At 38.2% G+C, this 19,251-nt stretch overlaps 1 protein-coding gene across 4 annotated transcripts in view; it reads right to left on the bottom strand.

Moving 5' to 3' along the window:
• NR3C2 (nuclear receptor subfamily 3 group C member 2) overlaps nucleotides 1–19,251 on the bottom strand; it is a 308,032-nt gene that overhangs the window by 56,861 nt on the left and 231,920 nt on the right. For all 4 annotated transcript variants that reach the window (XM_074338455.1, XM_074338457.1, XM_074338454.1 and 1 more), the window contains exons 5-6: nucleotides 5,554–5,904; nucleotides 4,138–4,282 (exon numbers count right to left, since the gene is read on the bottom strand). In XM_074338455.1, coding sequence (XP_074194556.1) covers nucleotides 4,138–4,282; nucleotides 5,554–5,904 — 496 coding nt within the window. The remainder of the gene's footprint in view (nucleotides 1–4,137; nucleotides 4,283–5,553; nucleotides 5,905–19,251) is intronic.

The raw sequence follows: 19,251 nt of genomic DNA, 5'->3' as shown, positions 1-19,251 counted from the left end.
CCCATTAGACTGTGACGTTCCATGAGATGGAGACTATATATTTTTTCACTATTCTAAAGCCATCACTTAGAGCATTGATGATAGTTAGCAAATACTCCTTGAATAAATGCAGGATGAAACATGAATATGCATTCAGACTTTGATTGTAGGCCATCCTCTGTAACTTAGTAGTTTCCCTACAAAAATACAAGGTCTATGATAGCACCCTGTAACTGAGCTACTGCATCATGCTCGATTTCACCAAAAGGCTTTATGTCATTTCCAAATCTTCTGGGAATGCTCCCACTCTCCCCCCACAGAAAGGGCAGTCCCACTTTATTCTTTCCAGTTGAGAGAAAACTTACAAAACTCCAGATTGGGGTTGAGGTCAAAAGTTTTAAGAACAGGAAACAAAAACTTCCTTCAAAAATTATATAACATTTAAACTACTTATAACATTAGAAAGCATTTCTGTTCTTTTTTATATCTATTAATATTTTCTAGAACAGACAAGTGCATACAAAGTTTATATGACCTTTCCTTTTTCCTTTTTTTTTGTGTGTGTGGGGGTTAGTATTTCTTATTTATTTCCAAAACTGTTTAATGACATTGATTCTCTCAGACTTCAAATATAAGGCTCTTCCCCTGAGTTCCATTTGTTAAAAAGGATACTTACTATTTTGCACTTTGTATGGAACCTGTGCACTTGGATATTTGCACACAAAAGTTAATAGATGACACCAAAAGCATAGGCAAAAAAAAAAAAAAAAAAAGAAGATAAATTGGACTTCATTAAAACAAAAAACTTCAATTTTAAATGTGTGTGAAAGGATACTATCAAGACAGTGAAAAGACAACCCAGAATGGGAGAAATATACAAATTATGTACTTGATAAGGGTTTAATATCCAAAATATATACAGAACTCCTACAACTCAAGAATAAAAGACAGGCAACTCTATTAAAAATGGGCAAAGGATTTACATGGACGTTTTTCCAAAGAAGACATACAAATGCCAAATACGCCTATGGAAGAGCCCCAGCATCAGGGAAACGCAAATCAAAACCACAACGAGACACCACTTCGGACCTACTAAGAGACATGTCAGACAGAGAAAGTAAATACTATAAGACATCACTTATATGTGGAATCTACTCATAAAAAGACCAAACTTGTAAAAACAGAGAGTCAAATGGTGATTGGCAGGGGCTCAGGAGTGGGAAAATAGGAGATGTTGTTTAAGGGTACAAACGTGCAGCTAACAGACAAATAAATCCTGGAGATCTAATGCACAGTATAAGTGAATACAGACAATATTGAATTATAATTATTAAACTTGTGAAGAGACCAGATTTCAATTGTGCCCATCACAAAAAAGAAATGACAATTATGTGGTGTGACAGAGGTGCTAACTACGGTCACCACAATGGCGACCACATCGCAATATTTAAGTGCATCAAATCAACATGGTGTGTGCCTTCTTTTTACATGATGTTCTGTATCAAATACATTTCAGCCCCCTCAACACTTCACACCTACTAGTATAGCTATTCAAAACCAACAACATCAACAAAACAAACAGAATTAAGAATTAGTGAGGATGTAGTGAAATTGGAACTCTTGTGAATGTAAAATGGTACAACTGCTTAAGAACCAATTGGGTGGTTTCTTACAAGTTAAACGCAGAATTACCATATATGTCTCAGCAGTTCCACTCCCAGGTATATGCCCAAAAGAAATGAAAGCAGGGGCTTAACCAGATAGTCACATGCGAATGTTTATGGCAGCGTAATTCTCAATAGCCAAAGGTGAAAACAACCCAAATGTGCAGCAGATAAAGGCATAAACAAAATGTGGCCAACTTCTCTTTATTTGGTAAAAATAAATGAGTTGCTTATGTCCTGTAAAGTTGCAGTGAGCACTCCGAGAGGAATTACGGGTTAGGGTCTCCAGAGCCACTGACCATAATGTTTTCATCAACTGATCTATACATAATCTCGTTTCCGGTGTCTTTCTGTTTAAAGACACCTAAGTAATACGTACTGTTGGTGCATTATTATTGCACTTGGAGCCAACAGCACTGTAAGTCAGACCTGAAGGAAGCATATCTAATACCTGTATTTTTCCGTAAGGTACATCACAGCCTTCTTGCCCCTAGGAACACTACACAGCACTTCAGAACTTGAGCTGGGCATCATTTTAAACAGTGAAATCACCACCAAAAAGCACACACAATGCAAAAATGAGGCACTGAATAGACCAGGAAAAGGACACTTGTTTACAACATGAGAGCTGAAACAAGAAGGCAGAGTCTACGCTGCAATGTACACTCCGGGGGCCACTTAAATTTATCACAGCTCTGAGCATGCTTGCAAACAACCCAAAAGTGCTTGCTGCCAAGTATTGACTTTGGGGTTACAAGGAAATGTAGCCAGAAGGCCAATCACAAATACAGAATCTGCAAACAATGAGGACCCACTGTATATACGTACAATGGAATAGCATCCATCCATAAAATGAAATTCTGATCCATGCTACACTAAGGGTGAACCTTTGAAAATATTATGCTAAGTGAAATAAGCGAGACACAAAAAGACACCTATTGTATGATTCCACTTCTAGAACGTCTAGAATAGGCAAATTCACAGACTAGAGGTTATCAGGGGGTTGGGGCAGGGGAGAATTACTGATTCATGGGTTCAGAGTTTTCTGTTTGGGATGATGAAAAGGTACTGGAGATGGACAGTGGTGATGGTTGTTCAACAATGTGAATATAGTTAATGCCAATAAATTGTACACTTAAAAACGATTAAAATGGAAAATTTTATGTTATATACATTTTATGACAAAAATATACGTGCTGAGATTAAATGGATCATTTTAATCTTCTATTAAAACAAAACCAAATGGAGACACATTGGATGGAACTAACAGAGCTTCTTATTTGCTCACACTTCCTTTTAAAACAAACACCCTCTTAATATGTTTCTCTTTTGGTTTATAGACCATATTTAAAAACAGGCTTACTATTTAATAAAATCAACTGATTACTGAGGAAAACAAGTAAATTGAAATGTGCATGTCAGTTGTTTGGCTTCAGTTCATGCTTTTGGTGAAAATTTATGCAATAGTAGAATTATTCTTTCTAATTGCCAAAAGAAGGGTCACCTTGAGAACCAACAACTGCTGTTCCCAATTTATCTTGGAATAAAGTTGTCTTTGCGGTACACTGTATTTGGGTGAACTAGTACTCTTAGGTAAATTAGCACTGGTACTATTTCAGTATCTTGGCACTATGTGTCCATTTTAAATCGTTCCCATTGCTTTTGTTTCCCTTATCATCAATCTATTTCTCATCTGCTTCCTTCCCTACTGAAAACCCCTATTTTCATATCTCTAGAGAGAGCCATCTGTTAGAATATGGCTGTGGTTACTTCATAATTCAAATGTTCCTTTCTAGTTTATGTATTTCTTGACCCAACAATTACAAAGAAGCACCGCTGGATATAAACAAACGGAATGTGTTAATGTGGAATGCAAAGAGTATTAAAAGATAAACTTAACATAGGAAGGAGTTCATGGCCAAAGAAAAATCTACTGCGAGTCTTTCAATCTTTTAAAATGCATCATAAAACTAAAAATGTTTCACTCCAGAATAACATTTTGGCTTCTTTTATGATTGCAAAGGAGAGTAATTATGATTTTCATGAAAACACACTGAGCAGCTGTATATTGTTAACAAAAGAACCATTATATGAATGCGCGCAAAAACTGGCACTTTATACATTCACATTTCCTAGAAATTAGATAGTCTCCTCGACTGAAGTAGAGACCAAAAGAGACTGTTTTCTATTAATCGTGGCTTTCTACCAGTCAAGTTTTTGGAGCCAATTGGATCATTTTTTTTTCTTTTGGGACAATTCCCACATACTATTACATGAGATCAATATATGCTGATTTATGTATACTCAGGCATGTGCATGATAATTTGGTAAAAAGTAATTTTTAAATTCTCATATGATAAGATTTTTTTTTTTTACTCTTAAAAATGCTAGTATCAGTGGATTCTTCCACAAATGTACATCTGTTTAGAAATCATAAGAAAGCATAACAAATAACGGTAATTTATTTTATGAAGGCTAATTAATAGATACTTACTCATTGAAGACTAGGTCTGGTGCAAAATAGAGAAATTGGCTGTTCGTATGTTTGTATGATCTCCAGCTCAAGGCAAATGATGATAGACACATCCAAGAATACTGGATTAGGGTAATTTGGTCCTCAAGAGGCAAGTTTTTAAATCCTGAAGAACAGAACAATTAATCACAGAAATACACTTAGCATTTAAGTACATTCCAGGAAGCAGCTTTTTAAGTCAACCCTCAAACGGCCACATTTCTCTAACAGACTCAAATCAACTCCACAGTCATTTACAGAGCACCCACCATGGGCCTGGCCCTATTGAACCTTTCATTTAAACTCACCCTAAATTCTCAGTCAGGGTGAACTGGCAGAGCAAAGAAAACTGGGGGTTCAGGGAGTTTCATGCCCTGAACTAAAATCCTTGGTTAGGCTGAAGGAATTTGCACTGGCCTGTAAAACTGCTTCAGAGTACTGAAGACTAATAACATTAAAATGAAGGATGATTTAATAACCATCAGCTCCTGCATATCTGTAATAATGGCGGCGGATTTTACTTTTCATGAGTTTGCAGTGGTTGAAAAGGTATTCTTCCTCGGGTCCCATAGTGCGGGACAACACCGACATCAACCAAGTTCTGAAGTCCAGTAAGTACGCTTGGTACCTGTCCTTCCCTCTCCTACAATCTTCCTTTCTGGGCTTCAGCTCTTCTTTTCTCACCGCCTATGTTCCCAGTTTCATCACGCTATTCTCCCGTTTCCCCCAGCGAAGCTCCTTTTCAAAGAATCCGTCATCAGAGCTTTCCCAGGCTTTTTTCTTATGGCTGCTGGTTGACCACAGGTCATCGAAGAAACTGCTCTGGATTATTGTAACTGGGAGGATATCATCGCGATTCTAAACGATGTTTCTGTAGATTAACAGGGGCCTAATTAATAAAATCCCACGGCAAATGACAAAGCTAGGGATTTCAAGGACAATTTAAAGGGTGCTGAAGGGAAGATGGCAGTTCTAGGAAGCACAGGCTTTCAGGGTCTCATGTGGCTTACGAGATTAGAAAGGGTTTGGTTTACTTGGCCTATGGTTAGGTTAGCCCTGGTTATGAGCCACTAGTAACAGGCTCAGTTTGCGCTTTCATGCTCAGAATGTATTTTACCTTATTCATATTTCTGGGATGAAATTTACCATTTCCATCGTCAACACACCAAATGTATGCTATATCAACAACAGAACCCTTAACTCCAACTTCTCAGGAGAAATGAGCACATTAACCAGACTCTTCCCTACGCACGCAATTAATCTGAGATCAATTTAAAAATCTGGTATCAGAATTTAAGAAAACGCTTACTCGATCGCACTGCTGGCTATGGTGCAATGTGCTGTTGCCCTGACCCATCTAGTTCAGGATGTAGACCATGAAAGGAGAGGCGATCCTACCTGGAATTACCTTTGCCCACTTCACAACTTGAATCATCTGTTTGCCTGCTAAGCGGTTTAGAGTGGAGAGCAGATTTTCAGCTGTATCTGGTTTGGAGTTGTCATAGCCTGCATACACAGGTTCGGGTTCGATGTTTTCAAGGACAATCGCGGGGGAAGGTGCGAGCGCTCGGGAAATGGTTGTGAGCTGAGGAACCAGCGCCGTGTTGACTGAGGGCTCTTTTGTGGGAGCGATGTAGGTGGTGCCTTCCTCAGGGCTCTGGGGGGGCGGTGGGGGCGGTGGGGGCTGTTGCTGCTGAGACTGTTCCTCATGAATGCCTTTTAACTTTCCCAGCTTCTTTGACTTTCGAGCTGTGAAACAATTGTAACCAAAAAGGACAAATTAAAATTAGGTTAGGGATGCAATGCATAAGGAGAATTACAATCAGACACTGACTCACATGGGTTAAAGCAAACTTTTCCTATAAAGATGTCGTGTTCTAATAGGAACAGTACCTTTTCAGTATTTTTCTAATACCAGGCCCCGGCCTAAGTGCTTTATATAAATTAACTAATTCAACAATTTGATGAGTAGGTATTGTTCTGACTCTCATTTTACAATAAGGAAACTGAGACCAGAGGAGTTAAGAACTACGCCCAAGATCACACAGCAAGTATATGTAAAACAGAGATAGGAGTTCAGAGGAAGGACAGACCACTTCATATGCTAATAAGTTACATATGCCTCAACTAAATCTTAGAAAAACCAGTAATTCCCACTTATTATCCAGCACAGTTGCCAACAAGTGCTAGAATGGCCTGACTAAGCTTGTCATTTTAGTGCAATCCCTGTGAGCTCTAATTTGCTTTCCCTGGTCCCGGTACCAATTCTTCTTTGGTGCTTCTCTACCAGCTTGCTTATGCACCGTAGTCATTTTGGGCAAATGCTGGTAGCCCTTCCTCCCTAGCTATATTGCAAACTGCAGAAGTACACAAATTAAGTGTTTCTCCTCTTTTATAGCCCCTGTTGCACTTTGGTAAATGATACACCTAGAGAAAGTGATTTCTAGATTTCCACTGAATGAATGGGAGAGCAATCAACCCAAAGCAAGGCAACAAAAAGGAAGAAATTAAACACCTGGATGATTCCAAATGGGACAGCTAACTAGTAAATGTACAGGAATTAATGTTACCAAAAAAAAAAAATTTAGGTACAAGTTACACCGATTAACACATACACAATCTTTAAAAAAAAAAATCTGTCCAACTCGGTTTCAATATACGTAATTCACATATCATATAGCCCAGAACTACAAAAATATGTATCACAATACTACATAGGAATCTTACTTTAGATTTTCAGGAGAACATACTATGTACAAGTGACCGTTATGTCCTGATTTACGCAGAACAGTCCTGGTTTACTCTTTTCCCAGCAGGACGAACAATAGTGCCGTTTACTCCTGAGAGAGCCAGATTTTGGTCAATAAATAAGTAATGTGTTCATCTTAGTGAAAACCAAATAATCAGTATTAACTTGAACAGCAACTGCCTTTTACATTTCTCTCAAGGACTCTTAAAATAGATAATAAAAAAATGAAAGAAGGAGGAGGTAGAAGGGAGTATTGGAAGGCAGATGGGTGGATGGATGGGCAGATGGATAGATAATTGGGAAGATGAATGAATGGATAAAAAGAAGAGAAAGCCCATAAGTGCTAAACTGAAACTTACAGCTGTGGTAATAACTTACTTAGCAATTGTAAGGTTTCCCATTTTATTGAAGAATTTATTTTTAAAAGTCTTGAAAAATCTGACAACTTCAACTTAGTTCTAACATTTGTGAGGAACTTATAGGATACAAATTTAACATAGAGCAGGGTTATGCCGCACCAATTAACTTGATTTTAAAAGTAATCATTCATGTTTACAATTAAAGCTATTAATATTTACCACATTCCTCACAGAAACACCAATTCAGATAAAAGAAAGCCACTATCCAACAAGAGCTCTCTGCCGAACATCCATTGCATACTGGAATTGGGCTTAAAAGATGAACGAGATATAATCCCTATCTTTAAGGAGTTTAACATGGGCAAAAACAACGTTAAACTTTCCATCATTGGAATTAATTTCACTTCTCAAAGACTGACTCCTTTGATAAAAGAGTTGAGGCAAACAAATAAAAAATAAAAAAACCCTGATTTTTGGAAGTGTTTGAATGAAAAGCAGACGTGTCATATTCCTAAATGCCAATGGACTCTTTGGACAAAGCACTGGCCAGTAGTGATGAGCATACTGTAGGTAAGTAACCAAGATGCTTTCGATGAATGAACGTGTGAATGAATGAAAAAAAAAGTAATCAGCAAAGTGCCTCAAACACTAGGTAAACCAGAGGAGAAGAACTAAAAACCCAGATAATCCAAAATGCTGGTTCACTGATGACTAAGAACTTTTGAAAATCCTTAATATCACATGTGGGAATTAGATACTTGGAGCTGCCCCTGTGTCACATACACTTTTCTCTAAGCCCCAATGTACTCATCTGAAAAGTGGGGATAATAGTGCTTCCCTCTCCTATCTCACAGAGGGCTAAATGGATAAGAAAAATAAAACCATGTTGAAATTCGTTGCCAACATCTGAAAGACTATTTCAATGTTACTTACATTCTTTCCCATAGTTTTGCAAATATTAAAAATGTTCCAGTTCACTAAAATGTCCTCATCCTTTACAAGACTATAGATGATACCCACAATTGGATTGACTAGGAATAGCCAAGGGTGGTATTTTCAAATTTTATTAAAAGTGATTATTTGCTTGCAAATTAATTACACAATTCACATTTGTTTAAGGCCTTAGGTCTCTAATGCTGTGTTTATTCTCACGGCTGATTCAAGGTCAGTGCTATGAGGTATCATGAAGAAGAATGCTTACTATTTCCTTTAGCATTTACACACAAGGCTGTGGCCTGTCGCATGACCTACTGAATAGATTTTCAACATTATGTTTAGCATTTCTGTTACATTTAACTACAGGCTGTGATTTTATGAATATATGTGAGGCACTTGGAATTGAGTTGTAATCTGCATTTACTTAAATAGTTCAAGATAATAAACATTCTCAGTGTGCAGTTTCTTCAGCCAAGTGTATTCATCCAGTATCTTTTCTGAAGCATGGGAGTAAGGTTACATACACTGATATTGCTCTTCTACAATGCTTGACCATTTTTATACTGTTCTTCTAACACAGGCTATATTCTAAAATCAAAGTTCCAGAAAGTTGATAATGTCTTCAGTATTCCCTACAACATCACTTTCCATGACGCTTATGGGTACTCAATATTTGTTGACTACATTCATTTCATTTCCAAAATTTAATAAACTACGGCATATATGAAGTATTAATTTACTTCCATGTAGGGAATAAACATAGGCAAGCTTTTGAGATTTTAAGACAAACTTTCTGAAATGTTAATTATTATTTCTTTGCAAAATTTCTACTGTGTAATGATCCATGTGTAGAATCATTACTCTTAAAATGCCATAGCTGAAATAACAATAAGCTAAACTTATTGAGCACTTAGAATGTGCCAAGCACAGTTCAAAACACGTTTTTGGTGTTTTACGCATTCCACCGTTCACCTTGCTTCTGTGATTACACATGGCGTTTCCATTTCACAGGTGAAGAAACAAGCATGGAGAGATTAAATACTTCAAGGTTGCAGAGCTAGGAAACACCAGGGCTTGGTTCTGAATTCAGCTGTGGCTCAGAGCACCCAGGCTTAACCTCTATGCCACATACTTTCTCTTCTAATCCTTTTTTTTCTTTATCTAAGTTGTATTTTTTTAATATTAGCACAAGGTTCAAATCCACATGTATAATTAAGATGTTTGTTTGCTAATTACAGGGGAAAATCTTTGGCCAAAGATACTTAAGGAGCAGGCTTCCATTATCCAAGGCATCAGTGAACATACATTTTGGGTCTCATCACTGCCTATCACCTCACTCAATTATCATGGAGTTAATGGTCATTGGGCTTGAGAACTCAGGCTCCTAGGTGGTCAGAGCCACACTTCACTTCTCAATTGCAATAGTCGTGCGAGTGTGTGTGTGTGTGTGTGTGTGTGTGTGTGTGTGTGTGTGTGTATGTGTGTGTAAGGTGCATTAATACGACTGTAAACATCTCCCAGTCCCGCATAAACCTAAAGGAGTCTCTCATGTTCTACCTGGATGTTACAGTAACTAGTACATGCTTAGTGGTTGTCCTCAGGTGCTAAGTCCTCAATTAGTAGCAGCGTCTCAGCAGCCACTTTCTCCTGGCATTGCTGGGAGACAGAACTCTATCCCCCAGCAGCTGTGCTATGGGGAGGCCCTGCTTCCTATCCTGGCCGATATGAGGAACTGCAAGGAGAGAGCGGAGCGTCTGGTGGGACCCTATATAAACTGTGAAAAATTCCCAGTGGGATCTCCAGATTCACAAAGGCCATGACACACAGCATGAGAGAACTCCCTTCTCAGTGTGTCTACCTCCTGAATCTGACATGAGTTGTTATTTACCTTTCTGGCAAACTACTGGTGTGGGAGAATGGTGGCTTGCTAGAAATTCTATCATTCTGGTACCCCACAGTAAAATGATGGGATAAACAGGGTTTTCGTGGTACTTTCATCACCATCTTTCTCAAATGTGTCCAATTAAAAAATCTTTAGAGTTAGGAATGGGCAATCAGAACAGCTTCTGAAAAATTTTGGAGTAGAATAAAAGACTGATACGGAATGTTTTCAATCACAACATTTCACTGGAAAAATTTAAAGTGAGAATTTTGTCATTTTAGAAATGCGTCATGCCATGTCTTGAAACCTTAGGTCTTGGCAGTAATTATTATAGAGAGGATATATTGAGGTTATATGGAAACATGTATTTTTCTGTTCACAGGCCAAATGTAATTACTGGTTTAAAACCACAGGACAGTAACAGCATCTACCCCCATCCTCTTTCTTTCACAGACCATTTCTCTTGCCACACTCACCCAGATCACACTTCTCTATTTCCTTATCCTCTTTATTTGCATAGTTTCTCTTTGCCTTTCTACTGCCACAGGAAAAATACTGAGACTTAGGGGCATGATCAAGTATTTTTGTCATGAAACCAAAGGAAGGAATGGCACCTTTCTATAAATTGAATGGCTTTCGCAGCAAAACCTCTCTAATTTGTACTAATAGAAAAAGGGCATTAATCGTTCTCAAGTCAACACACACAGCAGAATGGGGGTGAGGGTCCAGAGGCATGCTGCTTTATGGATAATTAGCTTCTCAACTGATAATAAGGAAGAGGAATTTCAGTTATTTATAAATATTCTTCCAGTGGTTAAGGAACTTGAAAATAGGGTGTTTCAAAAAGTATCTCTAAACATTCTCACATAAGCTACACAATTTAACAAATTAAGAAGCATTTGATTTTATTAGCATAGAAAACATGCTAAGGCAAACTCAAACCCAACCTTTGACTACTTTAAAAGACATTCCACACCACACACACACACACACACACACGCGTGCGCACACACACACTGATAACTATGTGAGGTGATGGATGTTATTTGGCTTCATGGTGGTAATTATTACACAAGTAAGAGGTGTGGTCAAAGAATATGGTGAATGCTGCTACCAAGTGTCATTCAATGATAAGGCAAGGATCTTCAATAGGGGAAGCAGCACATCAAAACTTAGTAACAGTGTATGACAAGTTTCAACTTGTTCAGTGCAGTCAGTCGGGTGTGAGCTACAGTTGAGAGAAGGTGTGTTTTAAAGTGTGACGTAAATCATCCTCCATCATGACAAGGCTCCATGTCACATATCGTTTCTGGTACAGCAATTTCTGTCAAATAAAAACATTATGGTGTGTCGTCATCCACTTTATTCACTGGATCTGGCACCATGCGACTACTGGCTCTTCCCCAAAGTCAAAATGACTCAGGACATGGAGGCAGCCACGACAGCGCAACTGAAGACACTCACAAAAGAGGACTTCCAGAACTGCATCAGAAAGTGGCAAGAACGATGGGATAAGTGTATCCGAAGCGAGAGGGAGTATTTTGAGGGAGATTAATGGCAATGTGTCTTTTACTGTAGTAAATTTTTTAAATTTAAACAATCGGAGTATTTTTTGATCACACTGCGTATACTTATAATACCATGCTTTACACCTTAAATATACATAATTTTAAATTTGTCAATCATAACTTCAATAAACCTGGGGGGAAAAAGATATTCCAAATTAATGGATCTCCATATAATAAATTTTTTTTTTGTGTGAAGAGCTATTCATAGATATCTTTATATCTGTAATAAATACAATTTTGTTGCCATTGTTGTAGAATACATTCATCCATTACTTAACAAATAACTAATATCCACCCACAGTGTAGAAAGTGCCCTGCTTTTGTGAGTACTGCGATGTTGAATAACAAGATCTGAGGCTGGACAAGAGATTGCAATCTCAGGGAAGTTGGATCAATACATAAGAAACTAATTCGGTTTATAAAGCAGGCCATGGTATGTTGCGGGTCGGTGGTACTGATGATATATTCAGAGTCAGACAATGGCAGGGAGAAGTTGTTTTATCTTTCTTTGGGAGCTCACACTTTCCTGTACCCCTCGTATTAATTCCCACCACGTCCTGGTTCTTGCTTTTGTTGTGATTCAGATTTCACTGAGGGCCCACCATGTGGATGGGATCATTTTCCTGGGTAGGAATCCAACCTAAGTCAAGCACCACTGACCCCCATTAAGAGGACAGTCCCTCATGTATGCAGCCAAATCTGAGCAGAGATACTCAAGGGAATTTGAGGGAGCAGAAATAGGGGTCCACTGATTTTGCAGAGACCGTAACAAGGTTTTGGAAGACAGCCCCCGATGACATACAGATACCTTCCCTGCTGTGAGACAGGAGTCAGACAGAGGCAAAGCCAGCATTGACCTAGACCTGGGAGGTACTTCTGGGGCTAGATAGACGATTAACATGATTGTTGGATCAAAGACTTAAGCAAAAGACCTGACACAATAAACTGCACAGAAGAAAACATAGGTACTAAACTTACGGACCTTGGGTTCAAAGAGCATTTTACGAATTTGACTCCAAAGGCAATGGAAGTAAAAGCTAAAATAAACGAATGGGACTATATGAAACTTAAAAGCTTCTGCACAGCAAAAGAAACCATCGACAACATAAAGAGGCCACCAACTGAATGGGAGAAGATTTTTGCAAACAGTGCCTCCAATAAGGGGCTAATATCCAAAATATACAAGGAACTCATGAAACTCAACAAAAAAACAAACAACCCAATTGAAAAATGGGCAGAGGACCTGAAGAGACATTTCTCCAAAGAGGACATACAAATGGCAAACAGACATATGGAAAAATGCTCAACATCACTAATCATCAGAGAAATGCAAATCAAAACCACAATGAGATATCACCTCACCCCAGTCAGAATGGCTATCATCAACAAGACAAATAGTCACAAGTGTTGGAGAGGCTGTGGAGAAAAAGGAACCCTCATACACTGTTGGTGGAAATGCAGACTGGTGCAGCCGTTATGGAAGGCGGTGTGGAGGTTCATCAAAACATTACGAATAGAATTACCATATGACGCAGCAATCCCTCTCCTGGGTATCTACCCAAAAAATCTGAAAACATTTATCCATAAAGACACGTGTGCTCCAATGTTCATTGCAGCTTTGTTTACAGTGGCCAAGACATAGAAACAACCAAAATGTCCTTCGATAGATGAACGAATAAAGAAGTTGTGGTATATATACACAATGGAATACTAGTTGGTGGTAAGAAAAGATGAAATAGGACAATTTGTGACAACATGGATGGATCTTGAGATTATAATGCTAAGTGAAATAAGTCAGACAGAAAAAGCAGAGAACCATGTGATTTCACTGATATGTGGTATATAAACCAAAAACAACAAAAGAACAAGACAAACAAATGAGAAACAGAAACTCATAGACACAGACAATAGTTTAGTGGTTACCAGAGGGTAAGGGGGGTGGGGGGTGGGAGATGAGGGTAAGGGGGATCGAATATATGGTGATGGAAGGAGAACTGACTCTGGGTGGTGAACACACAATGGGATTTATAGATGATGTAATACAGAATTGTACACCTGAAATCTATGTAATTTCACTAACAATTGTCACCCCAATAAATAAAAAAAACCACCATGATTGTTTTTGTGGCATTGATATTTTCTGTAGTTATATTCTTTTGCTTCTCCTCTAACACTCAGAAACATTTTTTTCATCCCCCTTTTTATTTTAATGCCAGTCAGATTCAGGAATGTGTGTATGGAGTCAGAGTTTTAAAGGTGAGGCAGCCTTTAAACCTCTCTGAGTTCTGCCAGACTGGGATGGCATGAAACCAAGCAAGAATCTCAGAAGAAGAGGAAACAGGATGTCAGAGAAATGGCCTCTTGGTGATAGCCTCTGGGTGACGGAGAAACCTTCCAAAGTTTTCTTCTACTAAAATCTTAGCTAAGTTTGTATTCAATCAAGAGAGACTGCCACCGCTGGAGAGAGTGGCAGGGGGCTGAGCCTACACTGTAATTCCAAAGCTCCTTTTGGCACCACTTCTAAAGGGCTGCAAGCTATGGTGGAGCAGTGAGGTAGCTGGTACCTCACAGCCAGGTGGGGTGCACAGCAGGTTTATTATACAGATACCCCCTCCTTGGGCCTTGCCGCTGTTGTGCTGATATATGCCTCCAAGAAGTCTCAGCAAGGAGCAACAAATGACAGACCCTCCACTTATAAAGCTCTGGACAAAAATGCTTATGGAAGAAAAAGGTGGAAAAAGACTAGAACAGACTCATTCTAGGGCAGAGGGCGAGGGATATGAGAAACCAAACAGCACTTTCAAAAATAATAAGATATTTGCCAAATCATGGTAAGCATCTATTTTCTATCTTCAATGAAATCAAGATAAGAGATAAAGTGTTTAAAGGGCAAGGGAAAGGATTTAGATGAAATTGGGAGAATTTCTTCCAAGTGTTCTGGAATGAGTTATTGAGAGAGCCTGCAATGCATTACTAGAAAGTACACGTACTATCCTTTTCTAAAAACTCTGAAGTAATTAGGTGGACACGTATTGTGCTTGCCTCAGTGCAGTCTTGTCCGAAGGTAGAAGAATAGGATTAAATGAGCTACCGAAATCCAGCGGTCCTACAGTGGAAGCACTTAAGACCTCCAACGTACAGTCCAGCCTTTCATTTGGCTGCAAGGAACTTCTCTGGTTCATATTTGTCTGAAAACAGGAATAAATCCCTTATACTTATAAGTGTGGAATGAGACAATTTTAGAAATATTTTTCCAAAATATGCTCAAAGGGCAAATAGTGTGATCTCAGATTGCATGCCTGGAAGAACGTCCAGCGCCATGGAAAAAAACACCTCCGGTCCTCTAAGCTCCTTTCCACCCTATCCCCCAGCAGTCACTCCCTCCGCCCGTTTCTTGAATAAATAGTTTCACCACTGTAAGGTACAGGATTGTTTGCTCAGTTCTATATTTAAAATGGGCTCTTTGGTTTCTCTTAATCCTGAGATCATATAATTTTATTAATGGGGAAAAGTAGCAATAGTAAAGAGCTATTAGTAATTGAGAATCTGTATGTCAGGTGGTAGGACAGCATCTTTTAAAAATACCATCCCATTTAATCTTCATAAGTGCCCTGTGAAGTAGGTACTATTGTTATCACCACTGTACAGGGTCCCAAGGATGGTACGCACAGTTACTGCGGCAGTTAGACTTAGAAGAAGGTGATTTATTGTAATGATATGGAAAAACAGAATAGAGAAACCCCATTACATTTCCCGATGACATTGAATCTGGAGGTCAAAGTGGTGTGAAAAGGACCTAGAGCTCAAATGACTTCTAAATGATCAGCAAGGTTACACCTGGGTCACCTCTATTGAAGAATGAGTCTTTTTAATAAGAGGCATATAGCAACCTGTACCCATACACAAGATGTTTTCTCTCCTAATTCCCTGGACAGAACAGTCAACTTCTGGGGACATAGAGACTGCTGCTGTATCAGCTCAATCAGGCTTTTTGCTTTTGCTCCTTGTTGTAACACCTTAATTATGATGGGAGGAGAAACCAAGGGAGGCAGAAATCAAATCGGTCTGTATACAAAACAGAATATATTCAGGGAAGAACTTGCTACTTCGGACTAAAAATACAGTTCCCACGCTCCATTGCAACTGATAATTGAGTTCTTCAGACAAATATGCGTACATCAAATATATTTTTAAAACCAAATGAGCATTCTTTAGAAGATACCATTGACTCTTGAACAACATGGGTTTGAATTGCGTGGATCTACTTACATGCATATTTTTTTTCCAGTAAATACTGTAAATGTATTTTCTCTTCCTTATGATTTTCTTAGTAACATTTTCATTTCTCTAACCTCACTTTATTGTAAGAATAGAGTATATATATAATACACGTGACATATATAATATGTGTTAATTGTTATCAGTAAGGTTTCTGGTCAACAGTAGATTATCAGCAATTAAGTTTTGGAGGAGTTAGAAGTTATACATTGCTTCTCAACTGTGCAGGGGGGGGAGCAACCCCAACCCCTGTGTTGTTCAAGGGTCAACCATACAGATTATTTGCTTTATAGATTCTTATCTTTTGGGAATAACCGTGCTACATATGTATGCAAAACATAATACAAACAAATAAGGGGAGAGAGGGAGAGAGAGAGAGAGAGAGAGAGAGAGAGAGAGAGAGAGAGAGAGAGAGAGAGCCATCATCTAGTTTTATAATATATTTAAAATAAGGAAAATAACACTATGATAGTTGGGGCTGCCCAGCAAAAGGTCTCTCCCTCAGTTGAAAAGTTAATTCTTTAAGAGCTGCAAGGGCTGCCTTCTTGGGATATGTTTGAGAAGATAATTTATTACATGAAGCATGATCTTATTGAGTATGTGAGGTAAATAGTCTCATTAAGAATGTTGCATGAAGAAACATTACTGTTCTAAGAAGGTCAAGGAGCGAACCAGGCAAGAGAAAGAGGCAGAAAGCAGTGACCTGGAAACCGAGCACAGCGCTCAGACTCTGCCTTCCCAAGCCCAAGTATCCTCAAGGGCTCAGGCCAAAAAGAACTAGTCAGATGCTAGAACACAGGCTGCGCAGAAAATTCACAGGAAGGGTCCCCTGTATACGCCCTCCAACTCTAAGCAGGATCTACCTTAAGCAATAAAAATAAGAGTTTACCCAACAGGTATATTAGGAGGTACTGGCATTGTTCTTTATACAATTTTTAGAAGATTCCTTAAATATGTTCCCAAAGAACACTTACAATATAATGTATGAATTATGTTTGCACGTCACTCCTTCGGCATGTTTCAACTACTCTGTTTTTCCCTCCTAGCATTTGCTGCTATTCTACCGCAATGGTTTCCTCATCTTGGTCCATTACATAAAAATTAATAGAGCTACCACATGGCACAGCAACCCCTCTCCTCTGGGTACATACACAAAACATTTGAAAACATTTGTTCGTAAAGATATATGTACCCCTATGTTTACTGCAGCATTATTCAGGGTAGCTGAGACATGGAAACAACCTAAGTGTTCCTTGATGGATGACTGAATAAAGAAAATGTGGTACCTATATACAATGGAATACTACTCTGCCATAAGAAAAAAATGAAATACTGTCATTCATGACAACATGGATGGATCTTGATATCATGCGAAGCAACATAAGTCAGTGGAAAAACCATATGATTTCATTCACATGGTGGATATAAAACATAAAACCACAAATGAACAAACAAAACAAACTCACAGACACAGCCAATAGCATAGTGGTTACCGAGGGAAAGAAGGGTGATGGGAAGTTGAAAAGGGTAAAAGGGGTCAAATTTATGGTGACGGAGGGAGACTAGACTTTGGGTGGTGAGCACACAATGCAAGATAGAGAAGACGTATTATACAATTGTACACTTGAAAGTTTTATGTCACCCCAATAAAAATAATAATTGTATATCCAGTGACCTTACAACTTGTGTCTGAGATGTGTCTGAGAATTATAAAGCAACTAAGGAAGTTACCTAAATTCAACTCCAGAAAATTTTTTATTAGTATTTGTATATATAAGAAATAAAAACTATGGAGTGGAATGGAAAAATATTCAGTCTAGTAGAACAGTTTTATCTCCAATACCAATTTTCTTCAAAATATTTTATATCTCTTAGCTTGATAATCTTTCTGTAAAATAATGACTTACAACTTCATCATTATAGTTTCAATTACTTTTTAAAAGCTATTGTTTAACAGCACATTTAATATAAAATCAAATTATAAGTAATGCTTTACATTGTTTATATGAAAAGTAAACTGACTAGGTTTTACTTTAGACTACCAATGTTGAAATTTTAACTGAATGCTTAAAATTATTTAAAATTTTGCGTAGTAAGAAAAGGAACTGGTGAGCCAGATAAACAAACAAAATAATAATCCCATGATCTGATACAAAAACATTTTTCAGAATTAATACAACACAGAAAATATCCTGTTTTTAAAAATGTTCACGTTAGAAGCTAAAGCTAATATAAAAAAGGCGGAGTATAATAAATACATGCTAATGAGTTAACAGGATGCCACTCAAGTTGGGGGTGGGGGGCATAATTAAACAGGCCTGAGGAAAGAGAAAACAAATTTCAATGTTTATAGCTTGTATGAATTTTAAATAACTATCACTCCTTTTCATGTTACTTTATTTAAAACAAAATATTTTACCCACATTTTATTTCACTGACATTATCAGAATGAGTCTAAGTTAAGAATTAATAGTAGCCAATGATGCATGTACTTGAAAAAACAATATTTTTCTAGGCTGGGATCTCTTTGGGATACAGGCTGAATCGGTCTGGAAACTCCCAGGTAAAGCTGAGCCAAACCAAATGGCTTTTTTTGAATAAGTGATTCTCCTGCATTTGCTTCTCGTGTTTTCATTCCAGCTTTTCTTTGTACACAAGGTTAGTACTGACACATCCTGAGGACTGTGACGATGCCTTGTACTGGCAGGTTTCAGCTGCCTGGTGGTGAGCGGAGCCACGCCAGGGCAGACACACGCCTGACCTCTCAGCTCTGGTTAGAAGACAAACTGCTATTTTTTCATTTGGTATTCGGCCACCGTGTAAATTCCTGAGCGTTGGTGACTCTCTCAAAACCTAGTTCAACGCAGCTGGCTGAATCTTTAGAAGAATATGCTTTCTGTTAAAGTTCAAGAAAATTCTTCAAATTTATATTATTTAGCTACACTTTGGGGGAGAGGGGAAGGTCCAAGAGAGAATTTGAGTTCATAATAAATATGGTGCTTCATTAAAAAGAGGCTTTTAGGATAAGTAAACATTAAGTGCCTTTTTATTTTCAACAATTCCCCATAATCTGCATTTTTTTTTTTTTCCACAGATGAGACGGAAACATAGACTTAGATAGAAACGCATCAGCCCTTCTCCATCAAAGCCAGAAGATGAGCTGCCCTGAGGACGTCTTCTGGAGACTGCTGAAAAAGTTCGGGAAGGATAAATGGGCCATTTCTGAAAGTTTTCCTCTGGGAAAAATTCCATAATTCACATTTAAGACGCTATTAGTAAATTTTAAAGTAACATCACATTTACAATAAGGAGATTAAACAAACA

Source organism: Rhinolophus sinicus, linkage group LG07 (genome assembly GCF_036562045.2).
Source record: "Rhinolophus sinicus isolate RSC01 linkage group LG07, ASM3656204v1, whole genome shotgun sequence".
Taxonomy (NCBI): Eukaryota; Metazoa; Chordata; class Mammalia; order Chiroptera; family Rhinolophidae; genus Rhinolophus; species Rhinolophus sinicus.
The sequence above is the reverse complement of the archived record's forward strand: the minus strand, read 5'-3'. Positions and strand labels throughout refer to the sequence as shown.